The sequence below is a fragment of the Ochlerotatus camptorhynchus genome, unplaced genomic scaffold (genome assembly GCF_037179485.1).
Source record: "Ochlerotatus camptorhynchus isolate MF236.1 unplaced genomic scaffold, CSIRO-AGI_Acam_v1.1 ptg000391l, whole genome shotgun sequence".
In the NCBI taxonomy this organism is placed as follows: Eukaryota; Metazoa; Arthropoda; class Insecta; order Diptera; family Culicidae; genus Ochlerotatus; species Ochlerotatus camptorhynchus.
The window spans coordinates 1989427-2012390 of NW_027040878.1; the positions used below are offsets into that span (position 1 = coordinate 1989427).

Consider the following 22964-nt stretch of genomic DNA (forward strand, 5'->3'; position numbering starts at 1 on the left):
TTCCCATTCGAATGTCGGAAGATGAAAATTAAGTTCGACGACGCCGAGGCCGACAAGGTTGAATTTTAAATATTAATTGAATTGCTCGTTTGAATATTTCAAAGAACCGCACCCGACCCCTTGGAAGCGGTGGCGCTTGAATGGAGTAATTTGGTTCTTAATTATATTTACCTTTACCCTTCGGTCTATTTGGTGGGGGGGGGATAAAGTGGAGGGAGAAGGGTCAGTTTTTCTAACATCCCCGGAGGGATATAAAACAGAAAATTTCTCAACCTCGTTAGTATACGACTTTTTAGTGCTATGGCAGGAAAAATCTGTTCGTTTTTGCTCGTTATTTGCTGCTCGTTCGCCTTGGCAATGGAAGCGGATGTTCCCTTTGTCGTGCTGGATGTTTTGAGGACAATCAAATATCCCCTAAAAGTAACCGTAATGAGTTGTTGGGACCGAGTGGATAAGTTTGAGCTTTTCAACGCGCTAAACGATCGGTATTTGACTTCGTTCAGTGATGACCACATTAGTCAGTTTGTGGAAGACATCAACGACCATCAGACTTTCTTGGTAGTGGATTTGAGCTGTCGGAACACCGTCCAGTTGCTGACAGCTGCCGGGAAGTTGCTGTACATTAAGTATCGATGGTTGATCTTGAATTCAAACTTCTACAAAGCAAATCAGCCAAATGGGCAAGAACAAGTCGAGTTCTTTATGGAAAAATTACGAGAGCTCCCTCTGCTAGTCAGCAGTGAAATTTTCGTTATAATCAAGGAGAAGAATCGCCATTATCGAATAGAGCAGATTTTCAAACAATCCGTGGATTCTTCCTTGTTGGTTGAATCGTTTGGAACTTGGATCAATGGGAGTTTGATGGACGATCGGACGCTGAAAGTGACCTCGATCCGTAGATTGAATCTCAACGGGCACAATCTGCGGGCGTCGTTGGTCGTGACCAATCCGGACACGATGCATCACTTGACCGATTATAGGTGGGTAGTTTGAATGAATTTGAAACCAAAATCTTGAATATCTCAGTCGACTTCCAGAGACAAACACATCGACACCATATCGAAAGTTAACTACATCCTAACGAACTGCCTGGTGCACTACATGGGAGCCCAGGTGAACTACTCGATCGTGTCGACCTGGGGTTACTTCAACACTTCCACCAAACGGTGGGACGGCATGATCGGTGAACTGTCCCACGGGTTAGCCGATCTGGGCGCGTCACCGCTTTTCTTCACCACCGACCGAATCGCCGTCATCGAGTACGTGGCCATGACTTCGGCAACCCGCTCGAAGTTCATCTTCCGTTCGCCGAAGCTTTCGTACACGGAGAATGTTTTTCTGCTGCCATTTGATGATGTACGAAACTGCTGCATATTCTCAAACCTTTTTCAGTTTAACATTTTCGATCGTTACAGTTCGTCTGGGTTTGCACTGCCGCCGTAGTCCTGCTAGCCTCCTTTCTGCTGGTCATCACTGCTCATGCTGAATGGCACGTGCCTCTCGCCGCAGACGATTCCAGCGATGCTTCAATCCTTCGGGCCAGTTTCCGCGACACTCTGCTCATGATCTACGGTGCCACGTGTCAGCAGGGTTCTTCGACTCTACCGCGCAGTTTATCCGCCCGTACGATCACCATGATCACCTTCACCATCCTGATGTTCCTCTACGTATGCTATTCGGCCAACATTGTAGCTTTGCTGCAAAGTCCTTCGACCAAGATAAGAACCCTGGACGATCTGCTGGCCTCGAGGTTGAAGTTTGGAGCACACGATACGGTGTTCAATCGATACTACTTTACCCACGCGATGGAACCCACGAGACAAGCGATCTACGAACGGAAGATCAAACAGCTGGATGGGTCGGCCAGCTTTATTCCTCTGGAGCAAGGGATCGATCGGATTAGGAAGGGATTGTATGCGTTCCACGTGGAACAGGGCGTCGGATATAAAGTGATCAGTGAAACCTATCAGGAAGACGAAAAGTGCGGTCTGCAGGAGATCCAATATCTGCAAGTGATCGATCCATACTATGCGATTCAGAAGAATTCTTCCTTCAAAGAGCATGTTAAGATTGGGTTTGCGTTTACAATTGTTCCTGTGTGAAATTGAATTAATTCGATTACAATATTTCCAGACTATTTCGCATCAACGAACACGGCATTCAGCACCGGGAAAACTCCAATCTGTACACCAAAAAGCCAAAGTGCACCGGAGGCGGTGGAAAGTTCGTCCCAGTCAGCCTGGTGGACACAGAACCGGCCATTCTGGTCATCATTTGGGGAGCTGGATTAGCGGCAGCGATTTTCACCGGCGAGCTGGTTTGGGTGAAAAGTTTGAGGCGGTATCAGGATTGGAAGGGGTCGCACGTTGTGCAAATGGTGTACTCTGACTAGAGCTAGCGCCTCCCCTCCCCATTATGCATCGATTGGCTTTCGTAACATGCTTTGTTTGAACCGACTCATAGTGTCAGTTACTGCTAATTCAGCTCGTTCGTTCTATGACCTATAAAGCATATGGCGGGGTACATCGTTATTGCTTCTTGTATCACTGGGGAACACACATGTATCACAAGCAGCACGCACACACACACACACACACAAGTAGGAAGTAGGACAAAGCGTAAAGGATAAAGTTTTTGTAGTAAAGTTAAACAACGACCGTCACAGAAAATAGTAGAACTAGGCACAGCTCTGATGAAATGAAAACACCCACAGGGTTTTCCCCGCTCATATGAGCAAGTTTCTATTTCACCACTCCTGTCTGGCCGGTAAGGGATGAACAGAGGAAGGAAGGAGGGGCGTAATATCACATTTTATTTTTACTTCAGTACTTCTACTGTGGCAACAAAGTTGGGCGGGCTGCAACCAGGAGATTGTGTTTATGATTCTACATCCACCTGTAGATTCACGCGTAGGGATTCATGGAGCTTTACCAGGTAGTTTTCAGTTTTACGGCCCTGCTGGGAATTGAATAAATTGAATTAAATGAAACCTTTAGAGGCTTTTGAATCGCATTGTGTTGGACTTCTGGATTCCCATAGTTAGTTCGGGGAGAGAGCCGTTACTGTTCTGCATGGAGCAAGTTTTTGCACTTACGTATTTATCACGTCATATCATTTGCCCTGAACAAATGGGCACAGTGACCCTAATGTCACCGAAACGAATAATCATAACACGGTACTCGTTGTTGTTTTTGTTTTGCCCTACAAAATATCACGGCAATTTGTATCCTAATCTCAGCAAGCCGGTGGTTTTCCAACTACAAACCGAAAAACTTGTCATCGTGGATCAGGTAGAGGATTGAAATTCGGATCGATGCCTTGTGAAAGTAACTTTTACTTGTGAACGAGGAACCGAAATATTGTTTATTTTGCCTGTTCAAAGCAATCAATTATAAGGAATTGGATGCTTCCATCATCATTGAGTGAACTACCGTCATTCGGAAGCTGCTAAAAATGCAAGGATTTAAAAAGAAGAACTATCTGGTACCTACATAACAATCCAATGGAAGGCGTAGCAGGTTCTAATGTTGGAGAAAATGAATATGAAAGGTTGAAGGACTGTATGCTTTAACGATTATTGGAATCGACCGATTCCTTCCAGAGAATGATAACAAAAGTGTCGGATTGGCCAGTGACATTCAAATGGCCAGCGAGTACTGTGCCAAATTGCCAAGCGTCACAACTTAACTCCCCCCGCTGTGGCTAGGTGTCAAAGCCGTGCGGAACGGGCATGCATTTTACTAATGCACCATACGAATGCCCATAAATGCATCACTAAAGGGCTTAGGGAAAGTGGAAGATAATTCTGAGATATCAAATTAATGATCTAGGAAAGTCCCACCACCATTGTGAATGGCATCATTGCCATAGTTTTAATTTTCAAAACAAATTTACGTACGTATCTGTTCAATTTCAGCTGGAATTTTACTCGTTATCAGCATAAAGCAATGAAAGAAACGTTCCACTTTTTACAACAATCATAACAAAACCTATAATTGACAGCTATTTATTTCTGCCTATGTGTGTGAATTCACTTGTGAATTAACACACACCATCATACACGGGTTCCACTTTTGCTCAGAAGAGACGTTGCCGTTGCTGTCTCCTGATTTTTGGCAGAGTTGCCAGTCTTCTTGATTTGTAGTCTTCGATTTACCTGAAGCACTCAGAACTTCCTTGAAATTCCCGCAGTTTTCCTGATTTTGCAGAACTGCCCAGACGTTCGTGCAACTTCGCTTAAGACCTTTACACACAACTGAGGTTAGCCCAGTATTTTTCGATGGGCCTTAGTTCCGGTGCGTTGGTGGGGTTCATGTCCTTGGGTACGAAAGTGACCCAGTTGCCTGAACAGAAGTTATTATTAAAAATAGTACAAGTATGATTAAGCATGCAGTTTTTTGTTGGGTACCTCCATGGTACAACAGCGTGAGCAGTAGACTGATGCAAAATTTGACTTCTTCGCTCCACAGTGCTTAAATGGTTTCAAATCGGGTCCTGATTAGCCTGCAAAAGTTACAACTCATTTGGTTAGAAACAGACTTCGCACAAACCATTTGAAGTTTACATGTAAATTACTATGGGAAATCTCAACTTTTTGTTCATTGTCTTCTAGTGTTTTTCCATATTGAGCTGCGAAACAGTTCGATAGCCATTCTTATAGAAAATTTTCTCAGCTACAACTTTGCTGCAGATCATTTCTATGTAAAACGAGACAGGAAAAAGTTATTAATTATTTAAGAGATTGGTAAACTTATGACATGATCAAGACACTGCTCTGTAGGCAACACTGTATTTTGCAGTGTGACATAGTAGCCATGATTTTTGTGTCCTATTCAACGCCCCAGAAACACCAATGTTGCCTGCTGAGCAGTTGATTGAGCATGATCATAAGACATCAGCGCATTGAACCATTGATAACTTTCGATCCTTGGATTTAATCAAAAAGTGGTCTTGAGCAAAGTTGTAGCTGGGAAAATTTCCTACAATTGAAAGCTTTTGAAGCAGACCGATATGGTGAATTATTAGATGGACATGAACAAAAATCTTGTTTTTACCATAGTAATTCCCATACAAACTTCAAATGGTTTGTGCCATCTCAGTTTCTCACCAAATGGGTTCAAATTTTGAGAGGTTAGTCAGGATCCGATTTGGAATCGTTTAAGTATTGTGGAGCGAAATTTTCAAATTTTGCATCACTCTAATGGTCATTCTCTATAACATTTTACCAAACGTATTCACTTTTCAGCGTTTTACTTAAACACAAAGAATGAGCCCGGTTATTGTTATGGATGAAAATGGATAATTTCTAACAATAGACCTCAGAACAATGGCCAACCAAATGCAAAATTTTAACAAACGCACTTCACAAATAGTAAAAAATGGACTACTTACGCCGAGCTCCTAGGAAAAATAAATTTACGAAATATCAGCAAATGCACGCTAACACTCGCGAAACTTGAGTGTTCACTCGGCTGTCGACAAAAGCAGGCCACTCTCGATGTGTGCCACGCGATCGTCTGTTTTCTCGGTAGCAACCATTGTGTGGTCCTCCTCATTGTTCTTCATCAGCAGTTCTTTCGGTCGATGCGTCGTCGACTTTGGAAAGCAACCGTTTCGTGATGAGTGTGTGAGTGCTGACCACGTTTTGCGTCCATTGCTGCAATGGACGCGCTCTGACCCTCGTTGGCGTACAACAATTTGCCATACAATGAAACTACTGGAAGCGGCTCCAGTTCTGATGGAGGAGGCTTTTTGGATAGCGGAAGATAAAGTGTTTATTGGGTTGTACCTTTTGACTATAGTTTTAAGATGTATTGTATAGTGACCAAGAATCCTCGGCTCTGTAAAGTTAATTCGGTTGAGCCTTATCAAATAAATTAATTAACAACTCGCGAAACTCAACAAAATGTAGCACATTCCATTGAAAACTGGATGTATGACTGCTCATTGCAAGACAGCGTATATCACGTGATATAGGTTGAAATGTGAACGGGGTATAAGATCGGGTAGCAATAAAAATAGGTGTTGTTCGGTTGCTTGTCTAAACATTTCTGACTACGATTTGTTTCGCCTGTTCGTTACATGCTGAACTTCTTCTAAAATCCCTTTCCTCTCTTAAGTTCTCTCAGAGCAAGTTTCCAATAACTGACTACTACAAATACGACATAAATTCAACATTCCATCATCATCATCTGATTCATCCTCTGGCTCTACTGAACATGTCTCATACAAAACATCGCACACTGCCAAATGGAGACCGTGATTGTAACACAAGTTATGCCAATATCTGTACATCCTTCTAAACTTGACCATGACGGCGGTAGCATCAGTTGTAGCCGCAAACACATCGTTCGGTTTGAATCAAAAATCCACCAGAACCTTTGTAAGTTGCGGCTTACCTGCCAGCCTATAGCTGGCCCGATTTTACTCCGGCGGGGCGGCCTTAAGCAAGGGTACTTCCCCGAAAGTCGTTCGGATTTGGGTGAAATAAAACAACAAAAAGAAAATTCAATTTTAGACTACTACTACTCGCTACGTATCTTCTGCTCCTCGCTGTTGCTGCTGCTGCTCGGTGGGGCCCTTCGACGACGGTATGGCGGCGGTTCTGCTACAAAGCACGGATTGTGCTGAGCGGTTACACCTACTTCACCTTTGGCTGTCTAGCAGTGATCCTTAACACTTAGCGGCGGGGGGGGGGGTCTGTTGGAACCCCCCCGGCGACGTTGGTGACGAATCACCGGATTGCCTACTCGCCGTAGGCAACCCCGGCAGACATCGCAGTGTTTCTGCCCAGGCAAACTCACCTGTAGTACTGCCTGCTTCGTCCTGCTTGACGATTAACTGCGGTGGCGAGACTGGCTCTATTGGCTGAGCCACCGCAGTCAGGACGGCGAGTGTCTACCGGATCCTTTGTGGTTAGCCGGGGAAGCGATTAGCTCCTTAGTATTTAGCTTCCCACAATGGCGATCCGACACTCTGTTGCACTCACAACTTTCACTCGAGGTGCACAAACAAAACCTGCGGACTGGCACTCGCGTCGCGGCTGGGCAAACTTTTCCCAGTTAAAGTCTTTTTTCTCGGGACTAACGGAAAAAGCGTCTCCGAACAAAAAAAAAAAAACCCTCGTAGACTCCACCGTGGCTCGAATTGTTCTCCTTTTTCACAACGTCACAATTACAAAAATAAAAAATAAAATAAAAGACAAAAAACCGCCATCGCTCCTGCAACCACGCTCGACTGTCCTGCTTTTGTTTTTCGTCTTCTTTGCAGCGGGAGGAGCTTTAAGGGCCTAATTTTATTTGCGACACGATACAGTTTAAAACGATATTTTTTTCCGTATCTAACTAAACTTACAACTACAAAAAACGAATAAAATAACGAGCAAAATTTACAAATTAAAATTATTCACGAAGGCATAGTGATGAGTATGTCGCCGGCCGTTCAATGAAAACAAAAACAAAGCATAACAAACATGGCACACGCTCGTGTGAAACACGGCTAAGTTACACTCGGCGGCAAAACTACACAAAACGGGATAAATTGATTGATTTATCTTTATTTAGGAGGCTTTCAGCCTGAGGCTGGTTCGCCTCTAAAAGACGGGATAAATTGCAACACGCATAACCTTTTTGACGATTTCCACAATTTTGCGGACAGAAAGCGATCCAGCGACCAAAACCAAACCAAGATTGGTCATCACACCGTCCGTGAAATGTGTTAATGTTGATGTACCGCTTATTGCTCATGCTGGTGCATCCGTCTAGAGTAAGACTAACAGATTGTCCATCAGCAACTCACTTTTGAATCTCCTGCATGGTTTTTTGTCTTGGCTTCACAATAGAAATCACGAACCAGCTTCATAACCGATGTGTTGCTTGTTGCCAGTATCACTTCTCGGGAATTCACTGTTGATTATGCCATTCACAGAGAATCCGTCTTTGGCCGCCATGCGTGCTACTTCTTCATTCAGTACTCGTCGTTTCACAAAATTCATTATCGACGCAGCAGTCCGCAGGTTGAAGATCCCTTGCACTTTCCGCGTCAGAAGGAAGTTTTTTTTTTAAATATCCGCCATATCTGAAGCTGATTTGTGACAATTGAAATTAATAACAAGAAATGTATTTATTCCTATTTGGCTTACCACTGTTGTGTCTCAGCTGTAGCAAAACACTAAACTGTATTGTATCCACTGAGATATCAAGCATAATTTTTCAAAAGGACGTATGTAACATTTGACATCAAATGAGAAAAATGGGGTAGCAATATTCAGACTATATTATTAAACTCTATTCAAAAGTTTTCGTTATTTTTCACGATCTGTTGCTGCCAAATGTTACATACAGGATTGTAGTTTATGATTATTATGAAAAATGCTGGGGTTTTGCATACATTAGCAACAATTTTGATAAAATTAAAAGATACACCCTTTTGGTTCCGAACTTCCCACATACACCTTGATTGATTCGTCGTTATAGTACCTTGGTTGTTATATACACCTTGTGAGATGCGTCGATTTGACAGATCGTTTTACACTTGCGTCAGATACACCAGTTTTTATTTGGAAGCAGAAATACGTCGGTCTGCTAACTCTCACAAAGAAATTCGTCATTTTGAAGAACGGAGAAGGAGATCCTTAGTCAGGAGCAGGTTATCTGGAACAAGAGTATAACTGAGGACTAAAATAACGGGATCCAGTATCAGGTAGTGAGTTGTTCGACCTATACAAAGAAGTCCCGGACAAGACAATTTTCCTGTCACCTCAGAAAGTCCTGTCAGAAACAAACATGCAGAGCAGAAACGGGTTTCCTGCCGCTGCTGGAAGCGGAACAGCGAGCGCTGCTGTACGTGGAATCGAAGCTGTTTGAGACGGCAGCCAGGAAGACAACGACCGGCGAGACGAAAGATTTTTTTTGTATGAACGTTTCGATTCGTTCGAAAACGAGACTTGGGGTGATCATCTTGGCGTGCGCACCGGTTCGAATTATACCTTTCAGGTTAGTCTTATGGAAATTATGCTGAACCACCATGGTCATGATGATGACAATTATCATGGTTGAAATATTATCTGTTTCATTGGAAGCAAAATGCACCGAAATCGTCACCATAGGAATTACTATCACGACGGGTTGGGCGCGTTTGGCGTTCAAAGAAATGGATGATGTTGAATAGATTTAAACTGCTAACGGAAATTTTCTCCGCAGGAAAAGTCAACCAACGAGAAGCATCATTGTTTATGTTCAGATCCTGTTCTGGGGGCATTTCATTTGCCGGCGAGTTTAGCGAAACGGTTTCAACTTCTTCGTAGTACTCGACGCTGGGAAATTGGGCCATAAACGCCGAAGAAACAGCAAACTGTTGTGACCCTGGTTGTGGATCGTCAAGCTGAGTGGCTGCGTCTAAAAAAAATATTTTCAACTACGTTTTTATTATGAATATTGACAAAAACATACCTAGCAGCAGCTGTATTGCATCAAAATCCATTTTGAATTTATTCGGAAGCAGCACGACGCAACTGCTGTTTCAAATTTTCGATTTTCATTTGCACACGAGACGTTTCACTGTTAGCGTATCTGCGGTTTGCGTGTTATTTTCAATTTTTGACAGTTGCGTCATATTGACGGCAATAGGGTGTATCTAAACCTTTTTCAAAACATTGAAAGAAGAACACATAGGGCGGTAATTGAATTTATTTTTTCTTCGATGATTAAGTTTTTAAACTTTGTTTCGCAATTACTAAAGAGTAAAGCATAAAATTTACAACCGGATAGAGGGAAAAACTCGATTTGTTTATTTTTGCGACTTACGTCCTTTTTAAAAGTTATGCTTGATATATTCTTTAATTTCACCAACTGGAAACACACTTATGAATGCAGTCGTTTTCCTCATCCGATAAATTATGGAATCATTTGACAGATAGGAATCAACATCATCGTATCATGACGGTATTCTTTCAAGCGGAATGGTCAAGTGTGAGTGCAATCATACTGTCTGATGACGTCAGCAAATATATGGAGTAGTTCGGTTTATCGCACTCACAATAATTTTTTCGATGATCTCTGCTGAAGATGTGTTCAACTGACATCAGATTAAAACAACAATTTACTCTCGAAAACTGTCCACGTGGTATGTGGACAACCTTTGTGATGTTCAAGCTACTTTCGGATTTGCGTCCCACGGACAGTCTTGTAAGCGGTCACGGTAGTCGACACATTTTCTATGATAATCGACTGCCTTTGCCACCGACATTTGCAAAACAAGCTATCATAGTACAGTACCAAACTAAAATGTCATATGACAGGCTCTGTCATACGATACTGCCGCCGAAGACCGTCACGAATGTGTTTATTTTAGTTATTCACATAATAAGAGCTACTGATGTTGTGCTTGTGTGAATTCTGAAAATAGCAAGCAATGATGTCCTAGTAATAACATTTCTGATCAGAAATAGTTTAATTTACACAAAATTGAGAAATTAGAACGAAATCACACTTGTCATATGATAGTTATTTGATAATTTTCTTTTTGCTCGAATGTTATTCTACCGTTTGTGTTTTGTGAAAGAGACGACGGTAGAGCATGAGTGTACGAATACAAACAGACTCTCGCGCACGACGACGAAGCGAGTGTAGTAAAAAACGTCAACTGTTTCAACCCCTGCCCACGGATGTTAGGAGGATACATGCGAGCAAGCTTTTGAAGATTGCAAATTGAACACCACGCGTCTCCATGAATTCTAAAGTACTGTACAGTGAACATCCTGCAACCGTTCGGAGATTGACCGTAAGTGCAGATTAGGCTTTCGGATGATGTAATATGTACATGAGTTGGCTGCATTTTTGGTTTACATTGTATTTTAATTCTCGAAAAAAAAAATTGTAAAGAGTGTGTGTATGTTTTCATTACAGTTAGTTTACAAACCCGCCTGACACATACATCGATAGAGAGATAAAGAGTTCCAGTTGCTTTCAATTTTGCTTCGGTATTTACGTTTTGTGATATTTGTCTAGTTGGCATATTGGTTATCCAATTTTGTAAAATGTGAACATCCTTACACCTTTCTTAGCTTGCATTACTGGTTTTGTACGGATAATTTACGTTTACGAAGAACGCCCATCGCTTATCGAATTATTATGCTATAATGGGTAGACACATGTGACTTTTCGAATTTAAATATCCATTAGCAAAAACACCTCTGTCAATTTGACAATTTAGATCCTAGCAGTACACTGTTATTTAAAATTCCCTTGTTCTCATCACAAAAATTAATAAATTTGTCTAAACGTTTTCACATCAGATTACAGTTTAATAAATTTTAAATTTGGTTTAAACCAACAAAAACTTCAACAATTCCCATGTCCCTTTCCTAAAGTTCGATTTACTCGAAGCAGTCAGATCAGCAGTTTTGCACTTCCTACAACATCTGCGAAAATATAATTATTCTAGTTTTGCACACAGCTCTGTACGATGATCCAACTGGATTTTCACACTTTTTGTTAACTCATAAAATGAGGCGTTACGGGAGGACATAGATCCGATAGGGAAATCAACTGTACGGGTGCAGATTTTGATGTGGGTTGTTTTTTTTTTATTATTTTGCTATGATGGAAACGTTGTTTTTTCACACTTAGACGGAGTTTTCGTTAAGGCCCTGGAATTGGAGGAAAACCAGAATTCTAGATAGAGCTGGAATTAGGGCGTAACAGCCTTTGTAAACAATGACTTCTCTCGTCCATTTATCGGAATTCAAGACACGCCTACACAAACCAACATATCCATCGGGAAGGAGAAGTCTTCCTCTATTCGATGGTGATGTCGATTTGCTTCAGAGAAATCATTGAGAGAAGTCATTGTTTACAAAAGCTGTTACGCCCTAATTCCAGCTCTATCTAGAATTTCAATTCGGTTCTGTTTACCGGTTTGATGTGTGCAGTAGGCTGATGCAAAATTGAAAATTTTCGCTGCACAGTGCTCAAACGGTTATCAAACCTATAGTCGCTATATTCATAGTCTGGCGGATAGAATTTCGATCTATCAAAAAGTGGAACCAATTCAATATATTTTAGACCAACAATTGAAAAGGTCCTATCAACTTTTATAACCCAAACGTTGATTATTGTTTCCTCGACAATCGAACGCAAATCACCGGCATCAAGATAGGGGAATCTTTCCACAAACCCAAAGATAGTGTTAGTTTGCGTAGGCGAGCCTTGAATCACGAGAAAACGGTTACCAAAGTTTTGTTCGCAATAGCTGTTGTGCTCTTTTCTATTGTTGGTCGTGATTTGCTCGATTGGTTCCGCTATTTGACAGCTCAATTGGTTCCTGATATTCTATCCGCCAGACTATGAATATAGCGACTATAATCAAACCGGGTCCTGATTAGCCTCCCAAAATTTCAACTTATTTGGTAGGAAACTGACTTGGTATTTGGAGTTTATATGGAAATCCAGATATGGATAAAGATCCATATAAACTTCAAATGGTTTGTGCCAAGTCAGTTTCTTACTAAATGAGTTCAAATTTTCGGAGGCTAATTAATACCCCGTTCACATTACAGTCTATATCACGTAATATAGGCTGTCTTGAAATGAGCACTCATACATAGGATTTCCAGTGAAAACAAGATGTTTGAGTGCTCATTGCAAGACACCGTATATCACGTGATATACGCTGTAATGTGAACGGGGTATAAGACCCGATTTGGAATCGGTTGAAAATTTCAACTTTTGCATCAGTCTAGTGTGCCTTGCGTACCTGCATCAGTGGACTGATGGCCCTCGGTGCCATCGCGTGCATGTGGAGGGCACCGTTGGAGCCTCGCATCGCGGTACCATGGGGCCCCACCGGAGGCCCCAGCAGGGTGGTTGTCGTCGCCGAAGATGCGCAGCTCTCTCGTTTGTTGTAGGTTAGTGGCCTGAGGAATGGAGAGAAATTGAATTGAACTATTACAAACTTTAATTCTCATGACTGACAATTCAATGCAAAACAATTCCACAGAAATAAAAAAAAAATGCATTCACAGAATTTCGCTCGTGGTGGAATATTATTTCATGTGTCATAATTCCCCGGGAATACGAAATGCTTTCCGAAATTTTCCCTGCTTCAAATCGCGAAATGCTAACGGAATGTGTCGACGACTGAACGGGCTCATATGTGGGGAAATTCCTACTTGCAACTTGCAACCTTCTGCATCCCGTCCACATTCTCTTCCCGAAAAAATGGAACCACACCAGACTGTGCGCCAGGGAACGTGAGAATCTGGCACTCTCGGGAGCCATTTAATTAAAAGCAAACACTCATAAATCAAAGAATAAAATCAAAAGTTCGGTGGTGTGGTGCTGATGGTGCGAGAAAATGGGTTGGCTGCACTATGTTCGTTCAGTCATGTTCACGTGTTGTTCGGGACGCGTTTCTGGCATTTTGACCATTCAATATGCTCCTCGGTGGTGGTTAGGGTGGTAGCTATAGTGACTGCTGCGAGACAAATTAATTTATTCGCCAGGAAAGAGAAAATCTGCCGAACATCGAGTACGGTGTTGGTCTTTGAAACAATGTTTGTAGATCTAATAAATTGTTGAATTGTTCGTTTGTTGGTCACTTGCATGATTCCATATGATCAACAGAAGAAATCAATCACTTTTATACACACTTACTAAATGCCATTTTATGACGAACGATCCAATCTCATTTCCCAAGGTCACGTCTGAAGAGTATTTCCACAAAATCGAACAGAACATGACCATCATGTAAATCAATCATCGAAACGAGCACACTGAGAGCGAGGGCTATTGGTGCGGTTGATTGAGCTGACGACTTCCATAAATCACCCTCCAGCGGCATTAGACGACGAAGCGTCGGATATTATGACGGATCAGCTGGTTGAAGATTGGAAGTTTATTGCTAACCAATATGGGTAATCGATTAGTCATGGTCGTCAGCCGGGCCAACAAAGATGGAACGGTTAGCTAATATGGCGGCTGGAAGGTTATCGGACTGAGATTACTATCAAAAGAAAGTGAAAAGATTTATGGATTAATCCGATGGGCACCGATGCTGAAGTTTGCGATCACATGCCACAATTTCAAGAATCCTGCAGTGAAATTATCTGACGCTAACATCCAACGACTTTCACTTGTACTGTCACTTGAAGTTATTTGACACAGTGCAACCAGTAGTTTTCCCACAGTTTCGGTTTTCTACTAAGAGCACGTATACACTTTCATGGTGGCACACATGAAAGGCAAGGGGAATCAAAGTCAACCTTCTGACATGTAATTTAAAAACTTTAAATTCAATTTAGAAAAGTTCATTTTGCTACTCTCTTTCCTGTTATCCTTCATCAACATTCCGGAGAGTTTTGTTCGGCTGGAAAGTATCACCTTCCTTCGATCCGGTGGCTGTCAGTTATGGGATTTCTTCCGCATCATGGGGATAAAAGGTGGGACAGAGCATAACGGATACTGTTTGACTGATAACCCATATGAAGCAGTTCGTGTCTGGAGTGCAAAAATCGATTTTCAAGATGATGTTGCCCGGCCTTTATGTTTGGTAAATGGTTATTGGAATTTTAACTGGTTTTGTATAACTCTAATAGAAATAAAAATAGCTGTGAGAAGATCGGTTCATATTTGAAAGCATGAGCATGAGCATGATTGACCGCCGGCGGTTGCCACTCCACTATTGCAAGGTCAGCTGTAATTACACATAGAACCAAGAGATGATGCTTGGGACTTTTTCATTTGTATTTATCTCTAAAATTTACCCAAAAAACTGAATTGAAAACATTTTTTATTAAAACGTGAAAAACTGGAAATTTGTGGGAAAATTATCTTCAGAAGCAAAATTACAGGAGGTATATTTTAAAACTGAATGTTTAATTCAAATCTTTGAGCCACTAAATTTATACAAAACAAATAATTAACTTTCGAGGTACTTTGAAACATTGATTTTGTATAACTTTTTGAAGCAAGGTACATCTAATGTTTTCTAAGCCCCAGAATTTATTAAGTGAAAAAGTTATGGATTAATGTCACAAGGCCAAATGCTATCTGACTGAATGGGTCATAAGACAAAATAGTAAGATTGAAAGAAAATTGTTGAAGATCACGGATCAGGAAAATGTGTCTTCACTCCGTTATCTGTAGGTACAAACAAATATTAAAAAAAAATCGATTTGCCAAGATTCCCAAGATTCTAGGAGAACAACAATTGTGATTAAAAGCAATCTTCTAGAATTAGAGAAAAAATAATTAATATGCGGGATTTTGAAAATTTTCCAAGACGACAAATTAAAAAAAAATGTAGAAGGGTCTGTGCCTAGGGGCACGAACGGAAGCTTGACGTAGGACCGCTACTGGACGGAACAAATGTGAACATTTAGTTCTTTTAATTGATCAATCATCAATTATCTTAACTCTTTCCGTTTTTAATTTGTAAGCGTATCAAATTTGTAGTATTTATTTCAAAGAGAAAGTTGATGAAGAGAATCCAAGGGACTGTCAACTTGAGTATTTTCGATTCATCTACCCGTCTTTAAAAGGTGTATTTTGAAAGTTTTGTGCATTTCGGTATTAAAATGTATTCAATTCACCCCCACAGGATTTCCTTCCGAATTATATGAATGGGGCGGGGCGGAAAGTATCGTTTGTGCAGAATATGTAAAAAAGGAGGGACTTATTGCTTATGTGGGCTCTGCAGCTCGCTGCTTGCAGGCAGCCTTTCATTGTTACTGGAGAACAATTTTCAACGCCACACGCCGAAAGCACTGCTACTGCTGCTACTAATTTCGACGACCGAACACCACCACACAGTGGTGTGGTCGTTGGGAGCGTGTGATTCTGAGTATGGCGATGAGTGTGCAAAATATTACGCAATTCCATCCTCCCTATTCGCACGCGCCCGAGGATCGGAGGCGAATGCCACTTCGACTTGTTGCGTCTACTTACTACTCTCTGACGACTGTGCTGGGGAAGCAGCATATGCATGTAGGTAATTGGTGGATTTGTCAGTTAATTCGACGTTTTAGGACAATGCTGGACATTTACCAGTTTTTCAATAGTTTCTTGTTAAAAAATCAACATTCAAAAGCATTGTTATCAATGCGTAGTCATATTTCTGATCCATTGGTTATAAAATTATTGAAATTGGACCAGGGGCAGCTGAGTTTTTAAAATTCAAAATCTTTCTTAATTTGTTACATATTCCATTTTCGGTTTTTACAAACTGTACCCCCATATAGAAATCAAAGACGTAGTCCTACGTAAAACGTAATTATGAACTGAAGTCAAAATTGTCAAGATACTGAGACTTGGAAGAAATGTAAGGGTTATAAAAAATTGCAAAACAATTCAAAGAATCCTGAGGACAACCCTGGAATTTTAGGAAAAAATAAATAAATGAAGGAATATCTTGGTAAGTCTTCAAATTTTGTTATTTTCCGGTTTTCCCGGTTCATTATAGATGGCGTTCATGAGTTCAAGAAAAAATCTAACATACGCTACAATATGGGTATTTCCGGAAAGGAAACGACGTGTAGAGGTGAAATCAAAGATGGCGGCAATCGGTTCCAGAAAAACTGTCAAATACCCTACAATATGGATATTTTTGGAAAGGGGACGATGTGTAGAGGCTGTAAATCGATGCCAGACGCCATTTTGTAATTGGATTTCAAAATGGCGTCTGGCATCGATTTCCAGCCTCTACACGTCATCCCCTTTCCGAAAATAGCCATATTGTAGGGTGTATGACAGATTTTATTGAACTGATTGCCACCATCTTGGATTTAAAAATGGCGTTTGGCATCGATTTCCGGCCTCTACACGTCGTCTTCTTTCCGGAAATACCTATATTGTAGGGTATTTGACAGCTTTTATTGAATCGATAACCGCCATCTTGGATTTTAAAATGGCTTTCGAAATCGATTTTCAGTCTCTCTACACGTCATCCCTATTCCGTTTCGTGTCCTCACATTGCACAACATCTTATATGGACAAGCTTTCCAGACATAACATATTAAGAAGGTTAATGTACACACTAAAGGGTGATACGGTCAAAATTTGGTCAATATCAACTTGACGTATTTCTTTCAATTTTGCATTTAAAAAACCTGAACACCCCTCATTTTGAAGGTGTGTGTGTGTAGAATGTTGCTCCTATTTTGATTTTGGAATTCACTCTTCAGTTGTCAAAATGCCGTCCAAGCAAGAAGAGCAGCGTATCAAAATTTTGCTCGCGCATCGCGAAAATCCGAGCTACTCGCACGCAAAGTTGGCAAAATCATTGGGGAACGTTTGTCGACAGCCAGGAAGTCTGGATCGGGGGGAAATCGAAAACCGGAAGCCGCTGAGACGACAAAGAGAGTTGCCGGTAGTTTCAAGCGAAACCCTAACCTCTCTCTCCGAGATGCCGCAAATAAGCTGGGTGTATCGTCTACAACCGTGCATCGAGCCAAAAAACGAGCCGGACTATCGACTTACAAGAAGGTAGTGACTCCAAATCGCGATGATAAACAAAATACGACGGCCAAAGCGCGATCCCGGAGGCTGTACACGACGATGCTGACGAAGTTTGACTGCGTGGTAATGGACGACGAAACCTACGTCAAAGCCGACTACAAGCAGCTTCCGGGACAGGAGTTTTATACGGCAAAAGGAAGGGGAAAGGTAGCAGATGTTTTCAAGCACATGAAACTGTCAAAGTTCGCAAAGAAATATCTGGTTTGGCAAGCCATCTGTACCTGTGGCTTGAAAAGCAGCATTTTCATAGCTTCCGGGACTGTCAACCAAGAAATTTACGTGAAAGAGTGTTTGAATAAACGTCTGCTGCCTTTCCTGAAGAAACACGGTTGTTCCGTACTGTTTTGGCCGGATTTGGCATCTTGCCATTACGGTAAAAAGGCCATGGAGTGGTACGCCGCCAACAACGTGCAGGTGGTTCCCAAGAACAAGAACCCTCCCAACACGCCAGAGCTCCGCCCAATTGAGAAATACTGGGCTATTGTCAAGCGGAACCTAAAGAAGACCAAAAAAAAACTGCTAAGGGCGAGCAGCAGTTCAAGGCAAACTGGCTTTCTGCGGCGAAGAAGGTGGACAAGGTGACTGTACAAAATCTGATGGCAGGGGTCAAGCGTAAGGCCCGGCAATTCGGATTTGGAAAAGCGGAAGCCTAACTGAATATTTTTCCTGAATTTTATACTAATTGAACTTGGAAAAGAAATTTAATTTGATTTTTTAAATAAACGATTTCACCGATTTACACGCGTTTTCCCTTGACCAAATTTTGACCGTATCACCCTTTAGTGCCACGTAATGCTAGAGTTCTGAAATAATATGACCACCATACGAAAGGACTTGGTTACCTGAACAACTTTGCTGAAGACAGCAACTTTCTATATGGCCAGGTCTTCGAGATACAGTTTATATTGGAAGTTCATGTGCACACTAGCGCTGCGTAGTGAGAGAGTTCTGAATTAATATGAAAACCATACAAAGGGACATGATCACCTGAATAACTTTGCTCAAGACAGTAACCTTCTATATGACCAGGATTTTGAGATACAACTTATATACGAAGCTCATGTGCACACTAGCGCTGCATGGTGAGAGAGTTCTGAACTAATGTTGAGACTATCCGAAAGGACTTGGTCACTTGAACAACTTTGCTCAAGACAGTATCTTTCTATATGGCCAGGATCACATAATATTCTATGTTGGACCTAAGATCCATATATTATAGCGCCCGTCATAAGTAACATAAAAGTGAAGTGCCTCTAGCGGCCTAGTTCCTAATGAAACCTGAATCCAATGACACAGGCTTGTTGGTCTATCCCAGTACAAAAACTTTGTCCAAGATAGTGTAGCTCTATATATTTCTGGTGGAAAACTTGCTCCGTTCTGGTAAATGAAGGCACAAGCTTTATTTAAAATTAAGCTATGTATATTGAAAATTTCTGGTGGAAAATCTGCACCGTTCTGGTAAACGGATGGACAAGCTTTTCGGAAAATGTTTGGACTTAAATTTGCATCCTGCATTCACTTGTTTGCAATAGAGAAACAAATTTTAATAATAATTTGTGGTGTAGAATTTGCACCATTCTGATGATTGGAGGAAAGCTGCTTTACTGAAAATGTATGACGAAAAATCTGAAAATAGGGACAAGCTTTATTTGGTGGAAAACATGCAACTTTCTGATGATAGGAGAAACCAGCTATATTGAAAATGTCTGGTGGAAAATGGAAAAAGGAAATCTTCACCAATCAGAAGATTGGAGGAGCAATTTTTATTGATTTTATTTATTTGAAATAACGGTGAAAAATTTGCCCAGAACGGACAGTTGGAATTTTCTGGTGTAAAATTACCTGGGGGCAAGTTTGTATTGAAAATTTCTGGTGTAAGATTTGCCACAATCTGAATTGAAAATTCCTAATGTAAAAATTACACAGTTCTGGTGAATGGACGGACAACTCAAACTTGACTTCCGAGAAGAACCTCAAGGGTATTGAATTCTGAGGGCAGTTCCAAAAGAAAAGATTTCTGGGGATGATTCCATGAAAATTCTGCGAATAATTTCTAGTAAATCCTGCAGATAGTTCCAAGATAATTTCAAAAGAGAATCGAAAGAATCCAATTTCTTCATGAAATTCCAAAGGGATGTTGAGGAAAATTTCAAGGGAATTCCGAGGATAATTTCAAGCTCATTCTGGGAAGAATTTCTGGAGAATACAGAGAAAATTCTTCTTAAACTTTTATGGAATTTCAGTTCCAAGGTGTTCTGAGAAAAAAAAACTTCTAAAATATTCCGAGAAGAATCTCAATGATATCCATCCTGCAGATAGTTCCAAGATAATTTCAAAAGAGAATCGAAAGAATCCAATTTCTTCATGAAATTCCAAAGGGATGTTGAGGAAAATTTCAAGGGAATTCCGAGGATAATTTCATGCTCATTCCGGGAAAAATTCTTCTGAAACTTTTAAGGAATTTCAGTTCCAAAGTGTTCTGAGAAAAAAAGTTCTAAAATATTGAGTGAAATTCCAAAGGGATGTTGAAGAAAATTTCAAGGGAATTCCGTAAATAATTTCTAGCTCATTCCGGGAAAAATTTCTGAAATTTTAAAGGAATTTCAGTTCCAAGGTGTTCTAAGAAAAAAAACATGAAGAGTTCTTAGTATAACTCCAGTGGACTTCTGAGAAGAATTTCAAAAGAGCTCATAGAGTTCTAAAAATTTCGAAACGAACCTCAAGAAATTCTGAGGATGGACTTTTTCGCAACTGTACAAAGTTTAAAGACAGCTTTTGGATTCCCTTATTGAAAACAAGTCGTCATTCCGTTAACAATACTGTACTCGCTTGTCAAAATATGTAGTTTTGTGCGCTGCTCCAATCGTTACATATTTTTAAACCTTTTTAATGATCCTATTAGCCTTGGCATTTAGGTCAAAATTTGAAAAAAATAAGAACTACAATTTTCGCTGAAAATGACTAAGTTCAACGTACTTGCAACGGTAATAGTAAAGTGTAACTACAACAGCATATAAGGGCTTACAAAACCTTGAAATAGTTAAAAATAAACTGTTACGATGTCTTTCAAATATACAAAAACGTACTGCACAAAATTTCAGAAAGGTAACTGAATAAAAGATGAGACCAGTACCTTGAAGAATATATTTTCTTTGGTTTATATTTTTAACCTGTAAAGAAGAGCATGACGCAAAACATTATTACAACGATTCCTACAAGGTTCAGAAATTGGAAGAAAGCGACCAAGATGCTGGGCAATCACAATCGCAGTGATACCCATGTTGGTAGTATGGAAGCGTGGAAGAATTTCAAAACCAGGACTGGTATCGACGAAGAACTGGACCACCAAAAAAACAGCTATGATTGCTGCTGGTGAGGCAAAGCGGCTACAAAATCGCTATATAATGAAACGTTTCATCGATATTATGCGCATACTTTGCAAAGGTGTCCGACCACTTCGTGAACATTCGGAAGGAGCGGAAAGTGTGCCACCCAGTTGGTGGCTAACTACGATCCTGTGCTGGAAAAACACTTGGCGGAAGGTGCCAAAAATTTCCAGTACACAAGTAACCGTATTCAAAATGACTTGATTATGTCGTTGCACAATGTAATGTTGCGGAACATTGCGAAAACCTTGCGAGGAAAACCAGTGGCAATCATTCCAGATAAGACGAGCGATTGTGGCCACCACGAGCAGTTGGTCATTGTCATCAGGTATATTGATAATGGTGGGATTATATTGCCAATTTCATAGGCTATCTGAAAGCAGTTTGCATTGAAGAAGATGAACCACCATCGGAGCAAAAAATAAATAAAATGAGCTCAATTGAACAGTAAGGAAACAGTGGTGTGTGCACAGCACCATCCACCACGCACTTTGGAATACTCCCCATCCCCAGATTAAATGCACCATAGCAAAAAAATGCCCTCCTTAATAAGATTCCTGGGCACGCTAGTGGTGACGCATCAAACTACAAGACAATTCAAAAATAAGAACATTGGTGACCATATTAAGTATTGACCATACTTAAGTAGTTCTCCTCAGAACTACGCTGAAATTCTTCTCAGAATGACTCTGAAGCTCTCATCAGAACTACTTTGAAGTTCTCCTCAGAACTACATTGAAATTCTCCTCAGAACTACTCAGAAGTTCTCCTCAGAATTACTTTGAAGTTCTCCTCAGAACTAAGTTCTCGTTAGAACTATTCTGAAGTTCTCCTAAAAGCTACTCTAGATCTTCGATGAAGTTTTCAACATTTTCCTGAAATGAACGTAGTTGTTTGAATATTCTCTTCAAGATCTTTAAACTTTCCCGATAGTCGGGACTTCCCTAAAGATATCCTTACTCCACAGAAGTTCTGTTAACTTCTCAATTTATTAGAGCTATGGACTTCCCTAAACTGCACGGAAATTTCCTTAAGCTCCCGCAGTTTTCCTGATATCCATAACTCTTCTCCGAATGGATATTTCCCCACGGTTGGGCACATGATCTTTGTTCCTACGCTACAGATCTTGAATAGCGGGAACAATTTGAGTTTTGCCAGCTCATTCCTAAGCTTGGCGACGTCCTTCATCGTGGTAAACAGTGGGGCAATCCGCTCCTTTTTGGCAATTTCAGTGGCGTCACCACCGCCATTTTCAACTCCGAGCAGCGAGAATTGGTTGCTCTGTAGCAGCCGATTAGCTGCGTCATCCGAAGCAGCGCTGGCGTCCATTTGGGCCTTTTTACTAGGGCTCTCCGATGCAGGAGTAGTAGGAGTGTTTAGTGGCAAGTGCAATTAGACTTGCCAATGTGCCTGTCAATGACGGCATTTCTACGACGTGAACTTAACAATAAAATTAATTAGAAGAAACTCGATACCAGAGCGAACGAACGAACGAACTATACTGCTAGACGGTCAGCAACCAATGACCATGAGCGGAGGAACGACTTATTTAGTTTTACAGGTTCAAGCAGAACCGATGCACAACCAAATGGCACTCGATTATGACGACTTGCTTTGGGGAACACGTTTATTTCATGAAAACAGTGATATAATTATCACTTTTTAGATGAACATTTTTCAACAAATTGGAAAAGCCTTTATTGTAGCAGATTTTTAGAGCTATTTCCTATCGATTAGTGGGTTTGGATTTTATTTTCATCTACAAATGACAAAGTTATAAGCGTTCAAAACCTTACACCTTTTCGTGACGGTCGCAGTTTTAGATTTTCGATTTACCCCCAGTATCTTCCCGTAAGATGTAGTCTACGACAAAAAGTAGAAGGATCTGTGCCTAGGGGCACAAACGGAAGCTTGACGTAGGACTGCTAGTGAACGGAACAAATATGTTGAGCCTTTAGTTCTTTTAATTGATCGATAATCTATTATCTTAACTGTTTCCGTTTTTGAGTTGGTGGCCGTTTGGGACGGCTACCGTGTAGCTGATCAAAAAATAGTGATTATTGAT

The 22964-nt window shown here is 40.9% G+C and overlaps 2 protein-coding genes across 3 annotated transcripts in view; one reads left to right on the plus strand and one right to left on the minus strand.

The window, feature by feature from the left end:
• Positions 1-357: 357 nt before the first annotated feature.
• Positions 358-2392, plus strand: LOC135710532 (ionotropic receptor 75a-like). The gene is made up of 4 exons (XM_065233130.1): positions 358-980; positions 1038-1356; positions 1416-2074; positions 2134-2392. The coding sequence occupies exons 1-4, from the start codon at positions 358-360 to the stop codon at positions 2390-2392; spliced, it is 1860 nt and encodes a 619-aa protein (XP_065089202.1).
• Positions 2393-10828: 8436 nt separating this feature from the next.
• The window catches only part of Dh44-R1 (Diuretic hormone 44 receptor 1), a 145024-nt gene continuing 132888 nt past the window's right edge, over positions 10829-22964 (minus strand). The window contains exons 11-12 of one of the 2 annotated variants that reach the window (XM_065233161.1): positions 12754-12913; positions 10829-11647 (exon numbers count right to left, since the gene is read on the minus strand). In XM_065233161.1, the coding sequence (XP_065089233.1) occupies positions 11624-11647; positions 12754-12913 (184 nt within the window). In that variant the 3' untranslated portion in view covers positions 10829-11623. Of the gene's footprint in view, positions 11648-12753; positions 12914-22964 lie in introns of those variants that run through there. The other variant, XR_010518425.1, reaches the window with a different exon arrangement.